Here is a 22,710-nt window from a genome sequence, read left to right on the forward strand (position 1 = left end):
ATCAGACATCAAGCCCTGGGGTCAGTAATGGAGAGGGGTCTATCAGACATCAAGCCCTGGGGTCAGTAATGGAGAGGGGTCTATCAGACATCAAGCCCTGGGGTCAGTAATGGAGAGGAGTCTATCAGACATCAAGCCCTGGGGTTAGTAATGGAGAGGAGTCTATCAGACATCAAGCCCTGGAGATGGTAATGGAGAGGGGTCTATCAGACATCAAGCCCTGGGGTTAGTAATGGAGAGGGGTCTATCAGACATCAAGCCCTGGGGTTAGTAATGGAGAGGAGTCTATCAGACATCAAGCCCTGGGGTTAGTAATGAAGAGAGGTCTATCAGACATCAAGCCCTGGGGTTAGTAATGGAGAGGGGTCTATCAGACATCAAGCCCTGGGGTTAGTAATGGAGAGGGGTCTATCAGACATCAAGTCCTGGGGTTAGTAATGGAGAGGGGTCTATCAGACATCAAGTCCTGGGGTTAGTAATGGAGAGGGGTCTATCAGACATCAAGCCCCTGGGTTAGTAATGGAGAGGGGTCTATCAGACATCAAGCCCTGGGGTTAGTAATGGAGAGGGGTCTATCAGACATCAAGCCCTGGGGTCAGTAATGGAGAGGGGTCTATCAGACATCAAGCCCTGGGGTTAGTAATGGAGAGGGGTCTATCAGACATCAAGCCCTGGGGTTAGTAATGGAGAGGGGTCTATCAGACATCAAGCCCTGGGGTTAGTAATGAAGAGAGGTCTATCAGACATCAAGCCCTGGGGTTAGTAATGGAGAGGGGTCTATCAGACATCAAGCCCTGGGGTTAGTAATGGAGAGGGGTCTATCAGACATCAAGTCCTGGGGTTAGTAATGGAGAGGGGTCTATCAGACATCAAGCCCTGGGGTTAGTAATGGAGAGGGGTCTATCAGACATCAAGCCCTGGGGTTAGTAATGGAGAGGGGTCTATCAGACATCAAGTCCTGGGGTTAGTAATGGAGAGGGGTCTATCAGACATCAAGCCCTGGGGTTAGTAATGGAGAGGGGTCTATCAGACATCAAGTCCTGGGGTTAGTAATGGAGAGGGGTCTATCAGACATCAAGCCCTGGGGTTAGTAATGGAGAGGGGTCTATCAGACATCAAGCCCTGGAGATGATAATGGAGAGGGGTCTATCAGACATCAAGCCCTGGGGTTAGTAATGGAGAGGGGTCTATCAGACATCAAGCCCTGGGGTCAGTAATGGAGAGGGGTCTATCAGACATTGAGCCCCGGGTTTAGTAATGGAGAGGGGTCTATCAGACATCAAGCCCTGGGGTTAGTAATGGAGAGGGGTCTATCAGACATCAAGCCCTGGGGTCAGTAATGGAGAGGGGTCTATCAGACATCAAGCCCTGGGGTTAGTAATGGAGAGGGGTCTATCAGACATCAAGCCCCGGGGTTAGTAATGGAGAGGGGTCTATCAGACATCAAGCCCTGGGGTTAGTAATGGAGAGGGGTCTATCAGACATCAAGCCCTGGGGTTAGTGATGGAGAGGGGTCTATCAGACATCAAGCCCTGGGGTTAGTGATGGAGAGATGTCTGTAAGACAACCCTATTACTACCTCGTGGGCTTGATGTCACCGGATGTGCTATTTCTGGTGCGGTTGAGGGCTGGTCTTATTAGGCTGGGACGGGGTAAATATCCATGGACCTTCCCAGCCTGTTAATATCAGCCCCCCTGTCTTCTTCGCCTTTGCTGGTTACTAAAAATAGAGGGGACTCCCACACTTTTTTTTTTTTAGATAACCCCTTTTTAATAACCAGTAAAGGTTAAACAGACAACTGTGATTAATATTAAAAGGCTTGGAAGGTCCATGGATATTGGCCCCTTCCCAGACTATTAAGATCAGCTCACAGCTGTCTGCTAAATCTTTACTGGTTATTAAAAATAGGGGGCACCCCATGCCATTTTTTATTCATTAGCTAAGTAGAAGTACAGTAGGATACACAGACGCAAAGCACTCATTATATATCTCACTGACATATTTCTATCTATCTATCTATTCTATCTATTCTCTTCTGACGGTTCTGGCTGTGAATTTACTATACTTGGATGATGAAATGTCGGGTTCCTTTTGAGATATGTGCAGAAAAATCAGACGATATAATCATGGTCATTGAGCGGTGCAATTTTTTTTTTTTTTTTCTCTCGCTCCCATTGACTTGCATTGGCGAAAGCGATCTGATTCTCGCAGACAATCCCAGCTTGCTGCAATTTTTTTTCTCAGTCCGATTCAAGCTGAGAAAAAAAATCGCAGGTGAGCACTGACTCATTTACTAACATTGGTCAGAGTGCAATGTAATGTTTTCTTGCATTACACGCCTCCATATTATATGTCAGTGTGAGAGATCCCTTAGCATTTCTACAAGAGACCATTTGTTTATTTCTAGGGTGTAATACCACCTCTGACCACACGGTGCGCTCTAGAGGAGCAGCACACAGAACAGTCATCCAGGTTTACTGTAGAGCATTACAGTGCCATCTAGTGGTGAGAGTTATACTGCGTCATCTGCTCATCTAATATCTCGTCATTATCCTCTGACATTTTTCTTCACCTGTAAACGGTGACGGGAATAGATGAGGAGAGGAAGTCAGAAGATGAATAGAGGAGGAGAGGAAGTCAGAAGATGAACAGAGGAGGAGAGGAAGTCAGAAGATGAATAGAGGAGGAGAGGAAGTCAGAAGATGAATAGAGGAGGAGAGGAAGTCAGAAGACGAATAGATGAGAAGTGGAAGTCAGAAGACGAATAGAGGAGGAGAGGAAGTCAGAAGACGAATAGAGGAGGAGAGGAAGTCAGAAGATGAATAGAGGAGGAGAGGAAGTCAGAAGATGACTAGAGGAGGAGAGGAAGTCAGAAGATGAATAGATGAGGAGTGGAAGTCAGAAGACGAATAGATGAGAAGTGGAAGTCAGAAGACGAATAGATGAGGAGTGGAAGTCAGAAGACGAATAGATGAGGAGTGGAAGTCAGAAGACGAATAGATGAGGAGTGGAAGTCAGAAGACGAATAGATGAGGAGTGGAAGTCAGAAGACGAATAGATGTGGAGTGGAATTTAGAAGACGAATAGATGAGGAGTGGAAGTCAGAAGACGAATAGATGAGGAGAGGAAGTCAGAAGATGAATAGAGGAGGAGAGGAAGTCAGAAGATGAATAGATGAGGAGTGGAAGTCAGAAGATGAATAGATGAGGAGTGGAAGTCAGAAGACGAATAGATGAGGAGTGGAAGTCAGAAGACGAATAGATGAGGAGTGGAAGTCAGAAGACGAATAGATGAGGAGTGGAAGTCAGAAGACGAATAGATGAGGAGAGGAAGTCAGAAGACGAATAGATGAGGAGTGGAAGTCAGAAGACGAATAGATGAGGAGTGGAAGTCAGAAGACGAATAGATGAGGAGTGGAAGTCAGAAGACGAATAGATGAGGAGTGGAAGTCAGAAGACGAATAGATGAGGAGTGGAAGTCAGAAGACGAATAGATGAGGAGAGGAAGTCAGAAGATGAATAGAGGAGGAGTGGAAGTCAGAAGACGAATAGATGAGGAGTGGAAGTCAGAAGACGAATAGATGAGGAGTGGAAGTCAGAAGATGAATAGATGAGGAGTGGAAGTCAGAAGATGAATAGATGAGGAGTGGAAGTCAGAAGATGAATAGAGGAGGAGAGGAAGTCAGAAGATGAATAGAGGAGGAGAGGAAGTCAGAAGATGAATAGAGGAGGAGAGGAAGTCAGAAGATGAATAGATGAGGAGTGGAAGTCAGAAGATGAATAGAGGAGGAGAGGAAGTCAGAAGATGAATAGATGGGGAGTGGAAGTCAGAAGACGAATAGATGTGGAGTGGAATTTAGAAGACGAATAGATGAGGAGTGGAAGTCAGAAGATGAATAGAGGAGGAGAGGAAGTCAGAAGATGAATAGATGAGGAGAGGAAGTCAGAAGATGAATAGAGGAGGAGAGGAAGTCAGAAGACGAATAGATGAGGAGTGGAAGTCAGAAGACGAATAGATGAGGAGTGGAAGTCAGAAGACGAATAGATGAGGAGAGGAAGTCAGAAGACGAATAGAGGAGGAGAGGAAGTCAGAAGATGAATAGAGGAGGAGAGGAAGTCAGAAGATGAATAGATGAGGAGTGGAAGTCAGAAGATGAATAGTGGAGGAGTGGAAGTCAGAAGATGAATAGAGGAGTAGAGGAAGTCAGAAGATGAATAGATGAGGAGAGGAAGTCAGAAGATGAATAGATGAGGAGTGGAAGTCAGAAGATGAATAGATGAGGAGTGGAAGTCAGAAGATGAATAGAGGAGGAGAGGAAGTCAGAAGATGAATAGATGAGGAGTGGAAGTCAGAAGATGAATAGATGAGGACAGGAAGTCAGAAGATGAATAGATGAGGACAGGAAGCCAGAAGATGAATAGAGGAGGAGAGGAAGTCAGAAGATGAATAGAGGAGGAGAGGAAGTCAGAAGATGAATAGAGGAGGAGAGGAAGTCAGAAGATGAATAGAGGAGGAGAGGAAGTCAGAAGATGAATAGATGAGGAGAGGAAGTCAGAAGATGAATTGATGAGGAGTGGAAGTCAGAAGATGAATAGAGGAGGTGAGGAAGTCAGAAGATGAATAGATGAGGACAGGAAGTCAGAAGATGAATAGATGAGGACAGGAAGTCAGAAGATGAATAGATGAGGAGTGGAAGTCAGAAGATGAATAGATGAGGAGAGGAAGTCAGAAGATGAATAGATGAGAAGAGGAAGTCAGAAGATGAATAGATGAGGAGTGGAAGTCAGAAGATGAATAGATGAGGACAGGAAGTCAGAAGATGAATAGATGAGGACGGGAAGTCAGAAGATGAATAGATGAGGACAGGAAGCCAGAAGATGAATAGAGGAGGAGAGGAAGTCAGAAGATGAATAGAGGAGGAGAGGAAGTCAGAAGATGAATAGAGGAGGAGAGGAAGTCAGAAGATGAATAGATGAGGACGGGAAGTCAGAAGATGAATAGAGGAGGAGAGGAAGTCAGAAGATGAATAGAGGAGGAGAGGAAGTCAGAAGATGAATAGATGAGGAGAGGAAGTCAGAAGATGAATAGAGGAGGAGAGGAAGTCAGAAGATGAATAGAGGAGGAGAGGAAGTCAGAAGATGAATAGATGAGGACGGGAAGTCAGAAGATGAATAGATGAGGACAGGAAGCCAGAAGATGAATAGAGGAGGAGAGGAAGTCAGAAGATGAATAGAGGAGGAGAGGAAGTCAGAAGATGAATAGATGAGGAGGAGTGAGCGGCATCCCTAAAAACTGCAAGAAGCATAACTCTCAGCATCATTCAGAAATAGGAAAATGTTAGGACTTACCGTGGGGGGCCGGTTATTGCATGATAGATGATCAGGACGAATTTCCGCACCATCTAAGATGAAGCATAAATTCAATGTAAAGAATTGTTACAATGTGAATTTATAAATCTGGAGGTCGGACGGACGAGAGAACAATGCACCGCTCCTCAGAGTATGGGGCACCAGCCATAGAGAACAATGAGAGACCACAGGACAGGGCCCGGAGGGTCCAAGCAGAGATTGCAAGGCGCCCCCTAGTGTGACTGACAAGGACAAACATGAGATGTGACGGATGGTCAGTGGTGGACGTGGAATTTGAGAAAGTGTCACCCCCATCATCACATGAAGCTTCTTACCATGACGCCCAGAATCGACTCATTACAGACGAGCTGAAGTGCTCTCACCGGCATCTAAAGAAAACATCAAATCAGGTCGGGATCTAGATAAAATCTCCAAAATTCCTAAAATATCAGAAAACATTGTGAAGAATTATCTCTGCCGGTTTTGTGAATTAATAGTTTCATAAATGAAAAATAAGAAAAGATCAAACTACACGATTATTCCCAGAGCGATGAGATCACACCTCCAACATCAACGGCGTCATATCCTGACAAGCACCGAGCTACCTCCCTCCTGTGTCAGGGAAGAGGAAATCATCCTCCCTCCTGTGTAGAGTAACGGGGGGCTCGTGTCAGGGAAGAGGAAATCATCCTCCCTCCTGTGTAGAGTAACGGGGGGCTCGTGTCAGGGAAGAGGAAATCATCCTCCCTCCTGTGTAGAGTAACGGGGGGCTTGTGTCAGAGAAGAGGAAATCATCCTCCCTCAAGTGTAGAGTAACGGGGGGCTCATATCAGGGAAGAGGAAATCATCCTCCCTCTTGTGTCAGTAACGGGGGGCTCATGTCAAGGAGGAGGAAATCATCATCCCCACTCGTGTCAGTAATGGGGGGGGCTCGTGTCAGGGAAGAGGAAATCATCGTCCCCTCTCATGTCAGTAACAGGGGGCTCGTGTCAGAGAAGAGGAAATCATCTTCCCTCCTGTGGCAGTAACAGGGGGCTCGTGTCAGGGAAGAGGAAATCATCCTCCCTCCTGTGTCAGTAACGGGGGGCTCGTGTCAGAGAAGAGGAAATCATGGTCCCTCCTGTGTCAGTAACAGGGGGCTCGTGTCAGGGAAGAGGAAATCATCCTCCCTCCTGTGTCAGTAACGGGGAGCTCGTGTCAGGGAAGAGGAAATCATCCTCCCTCCTGTGTCAGTAACGGGGGGCTCGTGTCAGGGAAGAGGAAATCATCCTCCCTCCTGTGTCAGTAACAAGGGGGCTCGTGTCAGGGAAGAGGTAATCATCCTCCCTCCTGTGTCAGTAACGGGGGTCTTGTGTCAGGGAAGAGGAAATCATCCTCCCTCCTGTGTCAGTAACGGGGGGCTCGTGTCAGGGAAGAGGAAATCATCCTCCCTCCTGTGTAGAGTAACGGGGGGCTTGTGTCAGAGAAGAGGAAATCATCCTCCCTCAAGTGTAGAGTAACGGGGGGCTCATATCAAGGAAGAGGAAATCATCCTCCCTCTTGTGTCAGTAACGGGGGGCTCATGTCAAGGAGGAGGAAATCATCATCCCCACTCGTGTCAGTAATGGGGGGGGCTCGTGTCAGGGAAGAGGAAATCATCGTCCCCTCTCATGTCAGTAACAGGGGGCTCGTGTCAGAGAAGAGGAAATCATCTTCCCTCCTGTGGCAGTAACAGGGGGCTCGTGTCAGGGAAGAGGAAATCATCCTCCCTCCTGTGTCAGTAACGGGGGGCTCGTGTCAGAGAAGAGGAAATCATGGTCCCTCCTGTGTTAGTAACAGGGGGCTCGTGTCATGGAAGAGGAAATCATCCTCCCTCCTGTGTCAGTAACGGGGGGCTCGTGTCAGGGAAGAGGAAATCATCCTCCCTCCTGTGTCAGTAACGGGGGGCTCGTGTCAGGGAAGAGGAAATCATCCTCCCTCCTGTGTCAGTAACAAGGGGGCTCGTGTCAGGGAAGAGGTAATCATCCTCCCTCCTGTGTCAATAACGGGGGGCTCGTGTCAGGGAAGAGGAAATCATCCTCCCTCCTGTCTAGAGTAACGGGGGGCTCGTGTCAGGGAAGAGGAAATCATCCTCCCTCTCGTGTCAGTAACGGGTGCTCGTGTCAGGGAAGAGGAAATCATCCTCCCTTCTGTGTCAGTAACGGGGGGCTCGTGTCAGGGAAGAGGAAATCATCCTCCCTCCTGTGTCAGTAACGGGGGGGCTCGTGTCAGGGAAGAGGAAATCATCCTCCCTCTTGTGTCCGTAACGGGGGGGCTCGTGTCAGGGAAGAGGAAATCATCCTCCCTCCTGTGTCAGTAACGGGGGGCTCGTGTCAGGGAAGAGGAAATCATCCCCCCTCCTGTGTCAGTAACGGGGGGCTCGTGTGAGAGAAGAGTAAATCATCGTCCCTCTCGTGTCAGTAACGGGGGGCTCGTGTCAGAGAAGAGGAAATCATCCTCCCTCTCGTGTCAGTAACGGGGGGCTCGTGTCAGGGAAGAGGAAATCATCCTCCCTCCTGTGTCAGTAACGGGGGGCTCGTGTCAGAGAAGAGGAAATCATCCTCCCTCCTGTGTCAGTAACGGGGGGGCTCGTGTCAGGGAAGCAGAAATCATCCTCCCTCCTGTGTCAGTAACGGGGGGCTCGTGTCAGGGAAGAGGAAATCATCCTCCCTCCTGTGTCAGTAACGGGGGGCTCGTGTCAGAGAAGAGGAAATCATCCTCCCTCCTGTGTCAGTAACGGGGGGGCTCGTGTCAGGGAAGACGAAATCATCCTCCCTCCTGTGTCAGTAACGGGGGTCTCGTGTCAGGGAAGAGGAAATCATCCTCCTTCCTGTGTCAGTAACGGGGGGTTTGTGTCAGGGAAGAGGAAATCATCCTCCCTTCTGTGTCAGTAACGGGGGGCTCGTGTCAGGGAAGAGGAACTCATCCTCCCTCCTGTGTCAGTAACGGGGGGCTCGTGTCAGGGAAGAGGAACTTATCCTCCCTCCTGTGTCAGTAACGGGGGGCTCATGTTAGGGAAGAGGAAATCATCCTCCCTTCTGTGTCAGTAACGGGGGGCTCGTGTCAGGGAAGAGGAAATCATCATCCCCTCTTGTGTCAGTAACGGGGGGCTCGTGTCAGGGAAGAGGAAATCATCCTCCATCCTGTGTCAGTAACGGGGGGCTCGTGTCAGGGAAGCAGAAATCTTCCTCCCTCCTGTGTCAGTAACGGGGGGCTCGTGTCAGGGAAGCAGAAATCTTCCTCCCTCCTGTGTCAGTAACGGGGGGCTCGTGTCAGGGAAGCAGAAATCTTCCTCCCTCCTGTGTCAGTAACGGGGGGCTCGTGTCAGGGAAGAGGAAATCATCCTCCCTCCTGTGTCAGTAACGGGGGGCTCGTGTCAGGGAAGAGGAAATCATCCTCCCTCCTGTGTCAGTAACGGGGGGGCTCGTGTCAGGGAAGCAGAAACCTTCCTCCCTCCTGTGTCAGTAACGGGGGGCTCGTGTCAGGGAAGAGGAAATCATCCTCCCTCCTGTGTCAGTAGCGGGGGGCTCGTGTCAGGGAAGCATAAATCATCCTCCCTCCTGTGTCAGTAACGGGGGCTCGTGTCAGGGAAGCATAAATCATCCTCCCTCCTGTGTCAGTAACGGGGGGCTCGTGTCAGGGAAGCATAAATCATCCTCCCTCCTGTGTGTGTGAAAACGGCCTCAGTGAAATAATGATTGGACTTTTATATTGACTTGGATGAGGCCGTACAGTACTGAGAACTGAGGACCTGACATACTGCGATATCAGTGCATGAAAGGTCCTGGCAGGGCTCAGGAGAGGATTCTCCGATTCCAGAGATGGATGGAGCACAAGTCCATGAAAAGCTGAGGTTTGATGCAGGATTTTGCAAACATAGAACAATTATTGTGTCGCCTGCGCCCTCGTTCTTTCCTTTTGTAATGACGTCAGCCGGGTGCTCTGGTTGGGTAAAGCACATGACGTCTATTACTTACCATGACCCAGATGATGACCGTATTGTATGAAAACAGAATGGCTGACATCACCACCTGTAATGACACAAATCACATCTGACGTCAGCTAAAATCAGCTTCATATTCCACAAAGGCTGTAATGATGGCCGCTCAGGCCACCGCCTCCAAATACTGAGCACTGATGAGCTGTGGAAGGTCCCGGCAGGGCAGTAGTTCGGTGGACGGGTTTGTTGCCGAATTTTACCTAATGAAACCTTTGACTTTTATAGACTCTGTGCACACGGGGGATTTCTGATGTAGTAACTAGAGGTCCTCTCTATGGTATATAACGTATCTGTTTATTGTTTTATATTGTTAGCGATGAAGCTGTGTTCTGCCCAGCAACAGCTAGCTGACAGGACAGTGAGAGTTAACAGTTGGGACTAGCCCAGAGAGGAAGGAACTATGTAGCGAAATTAGAAAGGACTTCTTGGTAGTGAAGAACTGGGCCTGAGGTGCAGAGTAAGAGAACCAAAAGGTCCCAGGCGAGCAGTACTGCATTCTAGGGTGACCGTAAATGAGAGGAGACCGAAGAGAAGGGATAGCGAGATCCTGAGCATAAGTGTCTGAGAGACAGTGGCCTTCTGCAGACTGGTCCTAGGAGAGGACGCCTAGAAATGAGACCCCGGGGTTGTAACACTGGAAGGTAACGGGCCTAAACAGGACTGAGTACGTGGGATGAGCAGAGTCCTGGGTGGGAGGCCTAAAGCGTCAGCATTACCGGCCATACTGACACCTTAAAGGGAAAGAAGGATCCGAAACTGCAGAACAAGTAAAGTAGACTTGTTAATGAGGACTGTAGCGTTAGAGCCGGATTGTGGTGAAGTAGGGATAAACAGTGGATGTAGAAGACCCCGGAGTAAACTACAGAGGAAGGAAACTGAGTGGAAAATGCTTTGAGTTGTAAAGGAAACGTCCATAAGACTTTGCACCCTCTGTGTCTTGTATATATTACCATTCAGTAAAGAGTTTATTAGTGAATGGTGGTCTCCCTCATTGACCTGTGAAACATCTGGTCCTGGCCAGCCAGCAACATCGGTTACATGCGGCCTGCACGAGCGTAGCGCCCTCGCAGAAAAAGTCCACACACCCAGTCCGGACCCCCACTTTCATGAAATGTGCCAGGGCGTAAGAGATGAGTACCTCAACCACAGCTACTGCCCCCGCGCCACGTTACATACCCACCACAACAAACTGCCCCGGCACATTGTAGAGGAGCTGCACAAGATCCTCAAGGCTTCACAATGCAAAAGCCCATCAATCTAACATCTGCAGAAAATACAAACAGTGCAGGAGCCGGAGGGTGCAAAGCATGCTGGTCCGACCAGGGAATAGTGAAGAGAGAGCGCCCCCCAGTGTGAATGATGAGAAGGAGCTAAAAAGCTGCACTGATCTATAGACATCAGCTCTAAAGCCTGAGAAGAGTGTGAACAGAACCATAGATCATCATCTAAGCAGTGATTGCTAAGCACAAGGCGCCCCCTAGTGTGACTGACAAGAACAGGCTGTAAAGCGTGAGATGTGATGGATGGTCAGTGGTGGACCTGGTATTTGGGAAAGTATCACCCCCATCATCACATGAAGCTTCTTACCATGATGCCCTGAATCGACTGATTATAGACGATGTGAAGTGCTCTCACTGGCATCTAAAGAAAACATCAAATCAGGTCTGGATTTAGATAAAAACTTCAAAAATCCCTTGTAAAGGACATATTAATATTCATGCTATCCAAGTGTAAAGGACATATTAATATTCATGCTATCCAAGTGTAAAGGACATATTGATACTCATGCTAGAGCAACTCCATTTTGTCTGCTTGCTTTAAAATCATGTTATTATCACTCCTTGCACAACATACATTCTTTCCTTCTTTTCTCATGCAACTTTCCCACACTGACCTTTTCTCACAAGAACATTCTATGAGACCCCCTGCTCCTGTTATCTAACTGGTCTGAGCCGGCATGTATAACCTTGTAAATTTCCACCATGCACCGAACTAACGATAATATGACCATATGTGTATTTCCGTAATAATTGTACTAACATTGGTTCACGCCTGTAGTATGGCTGTAGGTGATTGGCTATTGATATACTCAAAACAATATAAAATGCTAAGTAGAAATAAATGAGATTAGAGATTCTTTGAATCCTCCCATACAGAGCATTGCCTCCGTTTGGTTTTCTGTTGGATTGCGCAATCAACATAATAATTTGACACTCACTTGGTCAACCGTGAAGGGACGTTGGTGCCCTCCCTCAACACCCTAAATTATCATAAAACATTGTGAAGAATTATCTCTGACAGTCTATTAAAATAATCCCCAAAAAAGAGGGATTCTATTACTTACCATGACCCAGATGATGAACGTATTGTACGAAAACAGAATGGCTGACATCACCACCTGTAATGACACAAATCACATCTGATGTCAGATAAAATCAGCTTCATATTCCAGAAAGGCTGTAATGATGGTAGCTCAGGCCACCGCCTCCAAATACTGAGCACTGATGAGCTGTGGAAGGTCCCGGCAGGGCTCTAGTTCAGTGGACGGGTTTATTGTCAGATTTTACCAAATGAACCCTTGGACTTTTATTGCCTCTGTGCTGACTTGGGGGTTCCCGATGTAGTAACTAGAAGTCCTCTCTATGGTATATAACGTATCCATATTACGCACCGCGACAACCGGCCCCGGCACATAGAAGAGGTGCTGCACAAGGTCCATCACCGCCTAAAAACAAACACAAAATCATAATCAATGTTATATCTGCAGAAAGTGCAAACGGTGCCGGAGAGAGCAAAGCATGCTGGTCCGACCAGTGGAGGGTAAAGAGACAGCGCCCCCCCCCCCAATGTGAATGATAAGATGGAGCCTATAGGCTGCACCAGCTATAGACATCAGCTCTATAGACTGAGATGTGAAGAGTGTGGACACAACTATAGACCATCATCCAGGACTTCTACTTACTGGGACGCTCTGGTTCTTTCCACACTTCTTAAAAGCTGTAGATAAGAAACATAAATGAGACTGGTGACACATGAGACATCTCCACCATGATAGTCCTCGAGAACCACCAAGGCTCCAGATGTCCTGAGAACAACAGCAGAGCAGTATCCGGACCCCAAACTAATAACGGCCAGACATGTCTCCACTCCCACCGCCTGATAGCAGGTCACATCCTGCTCCATTACACCAGACAGAGGGTGCTCTGATCATGGTTCCCCCAGAGGGATCAGATAGCCGAGCACCCGGCACTGATGGGGTTTCCTTGTCTTCAGAGAGATGGAGAGACGTCCACCCAGTTATTAGCATCTGAGCTTGTGCTGAGACTTTCTGCTGGGAAGGGGGGAGAGGTAGCCACCTTTTCTGGAGATGCAAGATGTTATTAGATGGAGTTTTTCATTTAAAAGTTCTGGTGAATTTTTGTCTTCTTTGCTAATGAGGAAAAGACCAGCGGCCATTTCTTCAATGAGAGGTTGACCCTGGAGAATCCTCGTCCTCATCTCTGAAGAGCTGCAGTCCAGGTCGTCGGCCACCACAATCACATTCTCCCTTCCTACGGGAAAGAGGCAGATTTTACAAGGTAATGAGAGAACCAGAAAGATACAACGTGGTGGGAAGGATTGGCCTTGTATGGACGAAGGGACGGTTGGTTTGGGTCGTGGGGTCCGAACCACCTCATAAGGTGGGATAGTAACATAGTTAATACGATTGAAGAAGGACAAATGTCTAAGTTCACCCAAAGGATGAGAAAGTATAAACGGAAAAGGACATACAAACTGTAACATACCTGGCGGCGTCCTTGCATAGTGGTCCATCTCCCACTGTGCAAGAGCGCGCACTTGATCTTCAGTCCAGAATGTCTCTCTGGCTTCCCTCCATGCTGTCTGTTTGTGTCTGTTTCTGCTGCTTAAGGGCGGCGCCCGATCACTTCCTGCTTTTTGTACCTGCTGTGGGTCACACCCCTTGTGCGTCCTCAGCCTATTGCTGTCTGTCACCTGGTATATAACCCAGCTGCTCCAATCAATCCCTGCCTGAGCATTGTGTTTCATTCAGTGTGCTCTTGCACTCTGAATGTGCCAGGTCCCTTCTGTGTTCTCTTGTCTGCCTATCCTGGAGGCTGTATTTCCAGGCCTGTCTGAACACGCTCCTTGCCTGTTCCTCCTGCCTTCTAGGGGCCGATTACCTAGACCCGCTCCTGTATCTTGTCTGTCCTGTCTGAACACGCTCCTAGCCTGTTCCTCTCGCCTTCTAGGGGCCGATTACCTAGACCCGCTCCTGTATCTTGTCTGTCCTGTCTGAACACGCTCCTAGCCTGTTCCTCCCGCCTTCTAGGGGCCGATTACCTAGACCCGCTCCTGTATCTTGTCTGTCCTGTCTGAACACGCTCCTTGCCTGTTCGTCCCGCCTCTCTGGGGGCCGTATTCCCAGACCCGCTCCTGTATTCCGCTGCAGTGTCGGTCTCCTCCGTACACTCAGTTCCAGTCTGAACTCTCTCCTATCCTTTACCTGTTTTGCCTCTATGTCCGTTCCCTTCCTTTTTCTGCAGAGTCTGAACTCGTACCTAACTCCTGCTTGTTGTCTCCGTACTCCCGTTTGTGAGTTAGTGGTCCACTCGCTACTTCACTGCAAGTACCCTGTGGGTATCTGGCTCTGCCTTTCCCTTCCTGTCTGTTCCGTGTGAACAGAGCCCTGTCCCCCCTGCTCTGCCTTGCTCACCGCTCCGGCGGTTCTAGCCTGCTCTGACTCCTTTTGCTCACCACTCCGGCGGTTCTAGCCTGCTCTGACTCCTTTGCTCACCGCTCTGGCGGTTCTAGCCTGCTCTGATACTTTGCTCACTGCTCCGGCGGTTCTAGCCTGCTCTGACTCCTTTGCTCACCGCTCCGGCGGTTCTAGCCTGCTCTGACTCCTTTGCTCACCGCTCCGGCGGTTCTAGCCTGCTCTGACTCCTTTGCTCACCGCTCCGGCGGTTCTAGCCTGCTCTGACTCCTTTGCTCACCGCTCCGGCGGTTCTAGCCTGCTCTGACTCCTTTGCTCACCGCTCCGGCGGTTCTAGCCTGCTCTGACTCCTTTGCTCACCGCTCCGGCGGTTCTAGCCTGCTCTGAATCCTTTGCTCACCATTCCGGTGGTTCTAGCCTGCTCTGACTCCTTTGCTCACCGCTCCGGCGGTTCTAGCCTGCTCTGACTCCTTTGCTCACCGCTCTGGCGGTTCTAGCCCGCTCTGACTCCTTTGCTCACCGCTCCAGGCGGCCTCGTCCTGCTCTTACTCCTTGCTCACTGCTCCGGCAGTCTCGCTCAGCTCTGACCCTTTGCTCACCGCTCCAGGCGGCCTTGTCCTGCCCTGCTCTCTCTCACCTCTCTGGGCGGCCTCACTCTGCTGTGTTTGTCCGCCACATCTGTGGTTCTGTTCCTGAGTCCCAGTGTGTACTGGGTCCTATTCCCCCTGTGTTCCTACCTGCTAGTGCCCCCCTGCCTGCATACCCGCCTGCCTGCATACCAGTCGTGCCAGCCTATTCCCACCAGTCTGTGTGCCAGCCTACCAGTCTGTTCCTGTATTTCCCTGTGTGGGTTAACAGCCGTGTCCGGGGTCTGTCCTGGAGTAGCACCTGGTCCCTCTGCTCGGTTCCTCCTTGGTGCACTGGCGTCGTATGCCGTCGTGCGACCCTGGTCGGATCGGGTGAATACAGAGTTACGCCCCTCCAGGCATTCACTCTCCGGCACGGTCCAGTGGAATCACACGCACACGCCGCTCAGCCCGGGCGTGTGCATTACACAAACCCACAACACATGAGCCAACCTTTCCCCACTGAGCCCGAGTGTGGACCCTCTGGATGAGATGGGAGGCTTCATTTAAAATTATTGGATGTAATGGCTCAGAAAATGGTGGAAGGATGTCGGCAAACACAGGTGGCAGGTCAACCGCGTCACTCCAACTAGGCAACAAACTTGATGGTTACACAAGAGCCAACGAGTAACGTGCAGAGATAACACGTGGTGCTGAAAATGGAGGATTACATTTCTGACAATTTAGCACACCCACTTGTACCTGTAATTTCCCACCCTATCCCCTTATGTCGGGAATCTTCTGCTCTGACCCTTCATGTGGAGAATCTCCCGCTCTGACCCCTCATGTGGAGAATCTCCCGCTCTGACCCCTCATGTGGAGAATCTCCTGCTCTGACCCCTCATGTGGAGAATCTCCCGCTCTGACCCCTCATGTGGAGAATCTCCTGCTCTGACCCTTCATGTGGAGAATCACCTGCTCTGACCCCTCATGTGGAGAATCTCCCGCTCTGACCCCTCATGTGGAGAATCTCCTGCTCTGACCCCTCATGTGGAGAATCACCTGCTCTGACCCCTCATGTGGAGAATCTCCCGCTCTGACCCCTCATGTGGAGAATCTCCTGCTCTGACCCCTCATGTGGAGAATCTCCCGCTCTGACCCCTCATGTGGAGAATCTCCTGCTCTGACCCTTCATGTGGAGAATCCCCTGCTCTGACCCCTCATGTGGAGAATCTCCTGCTCTGACCCCTCATGTGGAGAATCTTCTGCTCTGACCCCTCATGTGGGGAATCTCCTGCTCTGACCCCTCATGTGGAGAATCTCCTGCTCTGACCCCTCATGTGGAGAATTTCCCGCTCTGACCCCTCATGTGGAGAATCTCCTGCTCTGACCCCTCATGTGGAGAATCTTCTGCTCTGACCCCTCATGTGGAGAATCTTCTGCTCTGACCCCTCATGTGGGGAATCTCCTGCTCTGACCCCTCATGTGGAGAATCTCCCGCTCTGACCCCTCATGTGGAGAATCTCCCGCTCTGACCCCTCATGTGGAGAATCTCCTGCTCTGACCCCTCATGTGGAGAATCTTCTGCTCTGACCCCTCATGTAGGGAATCTCCCGCTCTGACCCCTCATGTGGAGAAACTGCCGCTCTGACCCCTCATGTGGGGAATCTCCTGCTCTGACCCCTCATGTGGAGAATCTCCTGCTCTGACCCCTCATGTGGAGAATCTTCTGCTCTGACCCCTCATGTGGAGAATCTCCTGCTCTGACCCCTCATGTGGAGAATCTCCTGCTCTGACCCCTCATGCGGGGAATCTCCTGCTCTGACCCCTCATGTGGAGAATCTTCTGCTCTGACCCCTCATGTGGAGAATCTCCCGCTCTGACCCCTCATGTTGAGAATCTCCTTCTCTGACCCCTCATGTGGAGAATCTCCTGCTCTGACCCCTCATGTGGAGAATCTCCTGCTCTGACCCCTCATGTGGAGAATCTCCTGCTCTGACCACTCATGTGGAGAATATTCTGCTCTGACCCCTCATGTGGAGAATCTCCCGCTCTGACCCCTCATGTAGGGAATCTCCCGCTCTGACCCCTCATGTGGAGAATCTCCCGCTCTGATCCCTCATGTGGAGAATCTTCTGCTCTGACCCCTCATGTGGGGAATCTCCTGCTCTGACCCCTCATGTGGAGAATCTCCCGCTCTGACCCCTCATGTGGAGAATCTCCCGCTCTGACCCCTCATGTGGAGAATCTTCTGCTCTGACCCCTCATGTGGGGAATCTCCTGCTCTGACCCCTCATGTGGGGAATCTCCTGCTCTGACCCCTCATGTGGAGAATCTCCTGCTCTGACCCCTCATGTGGAGAATCTCCTGCTCTGACCCTTCATGTGGAGAATCCCCTGCTCTGACCCCTCATGTGGAGAATCTCCCGCTCTGACCCCTCATGTGGAAAATCTCCTGCTCTGACCCCTCATGTGGAGAATCTCCTGCTCTGACCCCTCATGTGGAGAATCTCCTGCTCTGACCCCTCATGCGGGGAATCTCCTGCTCTGACCCCTCATGTGGAGAATCTTCTGCTCTGACCCCTCATGTGGAGAATCTCCCGCTCTGACCCCTCATGTTGAGAATCTCCTTATCTGACCCCTCATGTGGAGAATCTCCTGCTCTGACCCCTCATGTGGAGAATCTCCTGCTCTGACCCCTCATGTGGAGAATCTCCTGCTCTGACCCTTCATGTGGAGAATATTCTGCTCTAACCCCTCATGTGGAGAATCTCCCGCTCTGACCCCTCATGTAGGGAATCTCCCGCTCTGACCCCTCATGTGGAGAATATCCCGCTCTGACCCCTCATGTGGAGAATCTTCTGCTCTGACCCCTCATGTGGGGAATCTCCTGCTCTGACCCCTCATGTGGAGAATCTCCCGCTCTGACCCCTCATGTGGAGAATCTCCCGCTCTGACCCCTCATGTGGAGAATCTTCTGCTCTGACCCCTCATGTGGGGAATCTCCTGCTCTGACCCCTCATGTGGGGAATCTCCTGCTCTGACCCCTCATGTGGAGAATCTCCTGCTCTGACCCCTCATGTGGAGAATCTTCTGCTCTGATCCCTCATGTGGAGAATCTTCTGCTCTGACCCCTCATGTGGGGAATCTCCTGTTCTGACCCCTCATGTGGGGAATCTTCTGCTCTGACCCCTCATGTGGAGAATCTCCCGCTCTGACCCCTCATGTGGAGAATCTCCCGCTCTGACCCCTCATGTGGAGAATCTTCCGCTCTGATCCCTCATGTGGAGAATCTTCTGCTCTGACCCCTCATGTGGAGAATCTTCTGCTCTGACCCCTCATGTGGGGAATCTCCCGCTCTGACCCCTCATGCGGGGAATCTCCTGCTCTGACCCCTCATGTGGAGAATCTTCTGCTCTGACCCCTCATGTGGAGAATCTCCCGCTCTGACCCCTCATGTTGAGAATCTCCTTCTCTGACCCCTCATGTGGAGAATCTCCTGCTCTGACCCCTCATGTGGAGAATCTCCTGCTCTGACCCCTCATGTGGAGAATCTCCTGCTCTGACCCTTCATGTGGAGAATATTCTGCTCTAACCCCTCATGTGGAGAATCTCCCGCTCTGACCCCTCATGTAGGGAATCTCCCGCTCTGACCCCTCATGTGGAGAATATCCCGCTCTGACCCCTCATGTGGAGAATCTTCTGCTCTGACCCCTCATGTGGGGAATCTCCTGCTCTGACCCCTCATGTGGAGAATCTCCCGCTCTGACCCCTCATGTGGAGAATCTCCCGCTCTGACCCCTCATGTGGAGAATCTTCTGCTCTGACCCCTCATGTGGGGAATCTCCTGCTCTGACCCCTCATGTGGGGAATCTCCTGCTCTGACCCCTCATGTGGAGAATCTCCTGCTCTGACCCCTCATGTGGAGAATCTTCTGCTCTGATCCCTCATGGGGAGAATCTTCTGCTCTGACCCCTCATGTGGGGAATCTCCTGCTCTGACCCCTCATGTGGGGAATCTTCTGCTCTGACCCCTCATGTGGGGAATCTCCTGCTCTGACCCCTCATGTGGAGAATCTCCCGCTCTGACCCCTCATGTGGAGAATCTCCCGCTCTGACCCCTCATGTGGAGAATCTTCCGCTCTGATCCCTCATGTGGAGAATCTTCTGCTCTGACCCCTCATGTGGAGAATCTACCGCTCTGACCCCTCATGTGGAGAATCTCCTGCTCTGACCTTTCATGTGGAGAATCTCCCGCTCTGACCCCTCATGTGGAGAATCTCCTGCTCTGACCCCTCATGTGGAGAATCTCCTGCTCTGACCCCTCATGTGGAGAATCTCCTGCTCTGACCCCTCATGTGGAGATTCTCCCGCTCTGATCCTTCATGTGGAGAATCTCCTGCTTTGACCCCTCATGTAGGGAATCTCCCGCTCTGACCCCTCATGTGGAGAATCTCACTCTTGGGGGGAGTGTTGCTGATTGGGGAAGTGTTGGGGGCTGTTGCTTATTTTCTTACCTAACTCTCTGGACAGGTGCGTGATCTCCTCATCGTACAGGGAGTCGGTGACGTTGGTGATGTTCAGTCTGCCGCGGTTCTTCGAGTGATACAAGATGGCATAGTCACAGCGGGAAACCTCCTCTCTGAACTGACAGAGGCCAGAGTTGGTTATAGTGAAGCTCCGCACCTCCTTGAACGAGTCCTTTGTCCTCAGGGCATCACTGAGGAAACTGAAGCTGCTGTCACCCTCCCTCGAGAAGATCCCTACGACGACTCCCCGCATCGTTAATGTGTCCTACAGGAAAAAAGTATAAGAAAACACCTCTCTTCTACTACTCTCTCAAGCCCTCATTCTCCTCAGCCACCTCTGGTATGCCCTTCTGTCCACAAACCCCCTCTTCCCCATTGATTATACCTCCTATCTTCAGCCCTCTCGCTACGCTGTACCTCTCCATCTGCTGTACGTGTTTCCCAGAGAAAAAATTATCGGAAAACACCTCGCCTCTGGCGCTTTCCACTGACCCTGTCTCCTCTGCTCTCTTTCCACTCTGACTCCTCTTCTCTGACCCTTTCTCCTTTACTCTTTCATCCTCTGTCCCATTCTCTGCCTCCTCTAGTCAGCTGTCTTATCTTCGGCCCTCCCTCTCCCCTGCTCTTATTTCTTCTGCCCATTCTCCTCTGTTCTCCTCACTCCTCTACCCTTCCCTCTTCTGCCCACAACTTAACTCTACCCTCATTCTCTTATGTCCAATTTACCCTGTTCCTCTTTCCTCTACCCTCACTCCTCTGTCCCTCTCATCTGCCCCTCTCTCCTTTACACCTTTGTGGCGCCCGTGAGGGTTCGACCGCCACAGGGATGCTGCACCTCTTTAATGGGGTGTAGGGTTCCTCCTTTGAGGTAAGAATGGTGCAATGGTCAGGACCCCACCTCCACATCCAACACCACACTTCTAACACCAGAGGGGGCTAGTAGTCACTAGGTGCTGCCCCTACTGGAAGTTGGGAGACTGGGGAACCAAGACATAGGGGGAACCAACTAGTGGGTGAGGGTGGAGGATTCACATTTTAGTGACACTTTAAATTTCATATTTAATCCACAGCCATCTTGGTTCTGGGTACTTGGATTGTGATCTCCCTCCCTGAGCGTGGATCCTGTGTGGACCTGCAGTGGATGGAGACACAGTCCTCGTACCCTGGCCTTGGGTCGAGGGGCAGGTTGCAGATAATGTATGTCTCAGCCCGGTCAAGAACCATGACCAAGAAGGCCCGGAGCTTAGGAGAGTAGCTCCACTGCAAATGGATCCCAGGGGGATACAGACGGAGCGGTATACGCCACCTGTCCTCGCCAACCTGATCTATTCAGAGGGATTACGGCCCCCGACACCTGACCTTGCTACTCTACGTCCTGGTCAGGGAAGTCCGGTAGGCCCTGAGGATCCCACCGGGTAACGGAAGGAGCGGAGCTGCCACCAGTGCCCTTTTTCTGAGTGAAGTTCAGAGGGAGACCTGGCCTATCTACACACACACAGACAGGAAAGGACCCGGTCTGTAGTTTAGGAACACTCCGGTGCGGGGTCCTGATTGAACACTTGAATTACTCGGAGGTTGTCGGACCCCCGTCCCTGGTGACCGCAGACCTGGGCATACCCCTGCCCAGGAGCTGTGGCATGATCAGACCATGTTCCTGCCCGGTCAGACACGGCCATTACACAGCACACATCAGGGGCACATTTATAAGATTATCTCAGCACAGGAACATTATTATATCACATCCAATTGTGGAAGTTATTATTATTCCAAGATCTATTGATTATTCGTGGGAAAACCTCTTTAATGCTGCAACCCTCTCCTCAGTCCTCTCTCTCATTCTCCCCTCTCCTATACTTCCTTCTCCTCTGCTTCCCTAAGCTCTGCTCCTCTGCTCTGCCCTCTCTCTCCTTGTTCCTCAGTAGTCAGCCCTCCTGTATTTGGCCCTCTATTTCATCTGCCACCTCACTTTCTCCCCTCTCATCTCCCCCCTTTCTCCTCTGCCGCCCTCTTTTGTGCCACTCCCGCTCCTCTGCCCTTTCTTCTTCTCTCTCTTCTATGCCCTTGTTTAGCTGGAACTCCTCTCATCAGCCTGTCTCACCCATGTCCCCACTTTTGTTTTCCCCTCTCCTCTGCCCTTATCTCTTCTACCACTCTCTCCTCCTTTCCTATGACCTCTCTCTCGTCTGCCCTCCTCTGCTCTCTCCCCCATCCCTCACTCTTATCACCGCCCCTCCTCTATCTCCTCTGCTTCCTCCATTCTTCTCTGCCCTCCTCCCCATTGCCCTCTTTCTCCGCTTCTCTCCTCTTCCCTCCACACCTCTGCTCTCTCCCCTGTCCCTTACTCTTATCACCTCCTCTCCTCTGCCTGTCTCCTATCTCCTCTGCCCATCTCTCCTCTGATCCTTTTCCCCCTTCCCCTCTTTTCTATGCCCCTCATTCCCCTCTGCCCCCTCTCTCTCCTCTGCTTCCTCCATTCCTCTCTGCCCTCTCTCTCATCTGCTCTTCTCTTCTCTGATCTTCGCTCTTCACCCCTCATCGTCCCAGTCCTCTCTCTCCTCTGCCGTTCACTCCCGACCGCCCCTCCTCTATCTCCTCTGCTTCCTCCATTCTTCTCTGCCCTCCTCCCCACTGTCCTCCACTCCCGGCCTCCTCTCTCCTCTGCCCTCCACTCCCGGCCTCCTCTCTCCTCTGCCCTCCACTCCCGGCCTCCTCTCTCCTCTGCCCTCCACTCCCGGCCTCCTCTCTCCTCTGCCCTCCACTCCCGGCCTCCTCTCTCCTCTGCCCTCCACTCCCGGCCTCCTCTCTCCTCTGCCCTCCACTCCCGGCCTCCTCTCTCCTCTGCCCTCCACTCCCGGCCTCCTCTCTCCTCTGCCCTCCACTCCCGGCCTCCTCTCTCCTCTGCCCTCCACTCCCGGCCTCCTCTCTCCTCTGCCCTCCACTCCCGGCCTCCTCTCTCCTCTGCCCTCCACTCCCGGCCTCCTCTCTCCTCACCTTTTTCTTGTTTCTAAAGCAAAATGAAACTGAAAGTGTTAATTGCACAGAAGAACTTTACTCCAGAGACTGAACTCTGACCCCCATCATCATCACTGACAACAACACTCACACTGCTTAAAGGGGCAGTGCACCTAATATCCCTCCTTCTGAATACAATCTATTACTCTCTGTTATCAGCCATTACTGGAGGAGGTGACTGTAGGACAGGAGACTACAATCTATTACTCCCTGTTATCAGCCATTACTGGAGGAGGTGACTGTAGGACAGGAGACTATAATCTATTACTCCCTGTTATCAGCCATTACTGGGGGAGGAGGAGACTGTAGGACAGGAGACTACAATCTATTACTCCCTGTTATCAGCCATTACTGGAGGAGGTGACTGTAGGACAGGAGACTATAATCTATTACTCCCTGTTATCAGCCATTACTGGGGGAGGAGACTGTAGGACAGGAGACTACAATCTATTACTCCCTGTTATCAGCCATTACTGGAGGAGGTGACTGTAGGACAGGAGACTACAATCTATTACTCCCTGTTA

General features: G+C 50.9%; 1 protein-coding gene across 1 annotated transcript in view; it reads right to left on the reverse strand.

Moving 5' to 3' along the window:
- The window catches only part of LOC141162646 (uncharacterized), a 44,646-nt gene extending 25,030 nt beyond the window's left edge, over nucleotides 1-19,616 (reverse strand). The window contains exons 1-10 of the mRNA XM_073648974.1: nucleotides 19,592-19,616; nucleotides 19,163-19,439; nucleotides 12,724-12,918; nucleotides 12,330-12,364; nucleotides 12,039-12,092; nucleotides 11,712-11,765; nucleotides 10,955-11,008; nucleotides 9,345-9,398; nucleotides 5,685-5,738; nucleotides 5,350-5,402 (exon numbers count right to left, since the gene is read on the reverse strand). Of these exons, the coding sequence (XP_073505075.1) occupies nucleotides 5,350-5,402; nucleotides 5,685-5,738; nucleotides 9,345-9,398; nucleotides 10,955-11,008; nucleotides 11,712-11,765; nucleotides 12,039-12,092; nucleotides 12,330-12,364; nucleotides 12,724-12,918; nucleotides 19,163-19,427 (818 nt within the window). The 5' untranslated portion in view covers nucleotides 19,428-19,439; nucleotides 19,592-19,616. The remainder of the gene's footprint in view (nucleotides 1-5,349; nucleotides 5,403-5,684; nucleotides 5,739-9,344; nucleotides 9,399-10,954; nucleotides 11,009-11,711; nucleotides 11,766-12,038; nucleotides 12,093-12,329; nucleotides 12,365-12,723; nucleotides 12,919-19,162; nucleotides 19,440-19,591) is intronic.
- Between the last annotated feature and the right edge of the window lie 3,094 nt (nucleotides 19,617-22,710).

This window comes from Phyllobates terribilis, unplaced genomic scaffold (assembly GCF_046119375.1).
Source record: "Phyllobates terribilis strain yellow unplaced genomic scaffold, ASM4611937v1 Scaffold_9__5_contigs__length_417890890, whole genome shotgun sequence".
In the NCBI taxonomy this organism is placed as follows: Eukaryota; Metazoa; Chordata; class Amphibia; order Anura; family Dendrobatidae; genus Phyllobates; species Phyllobates terribilis.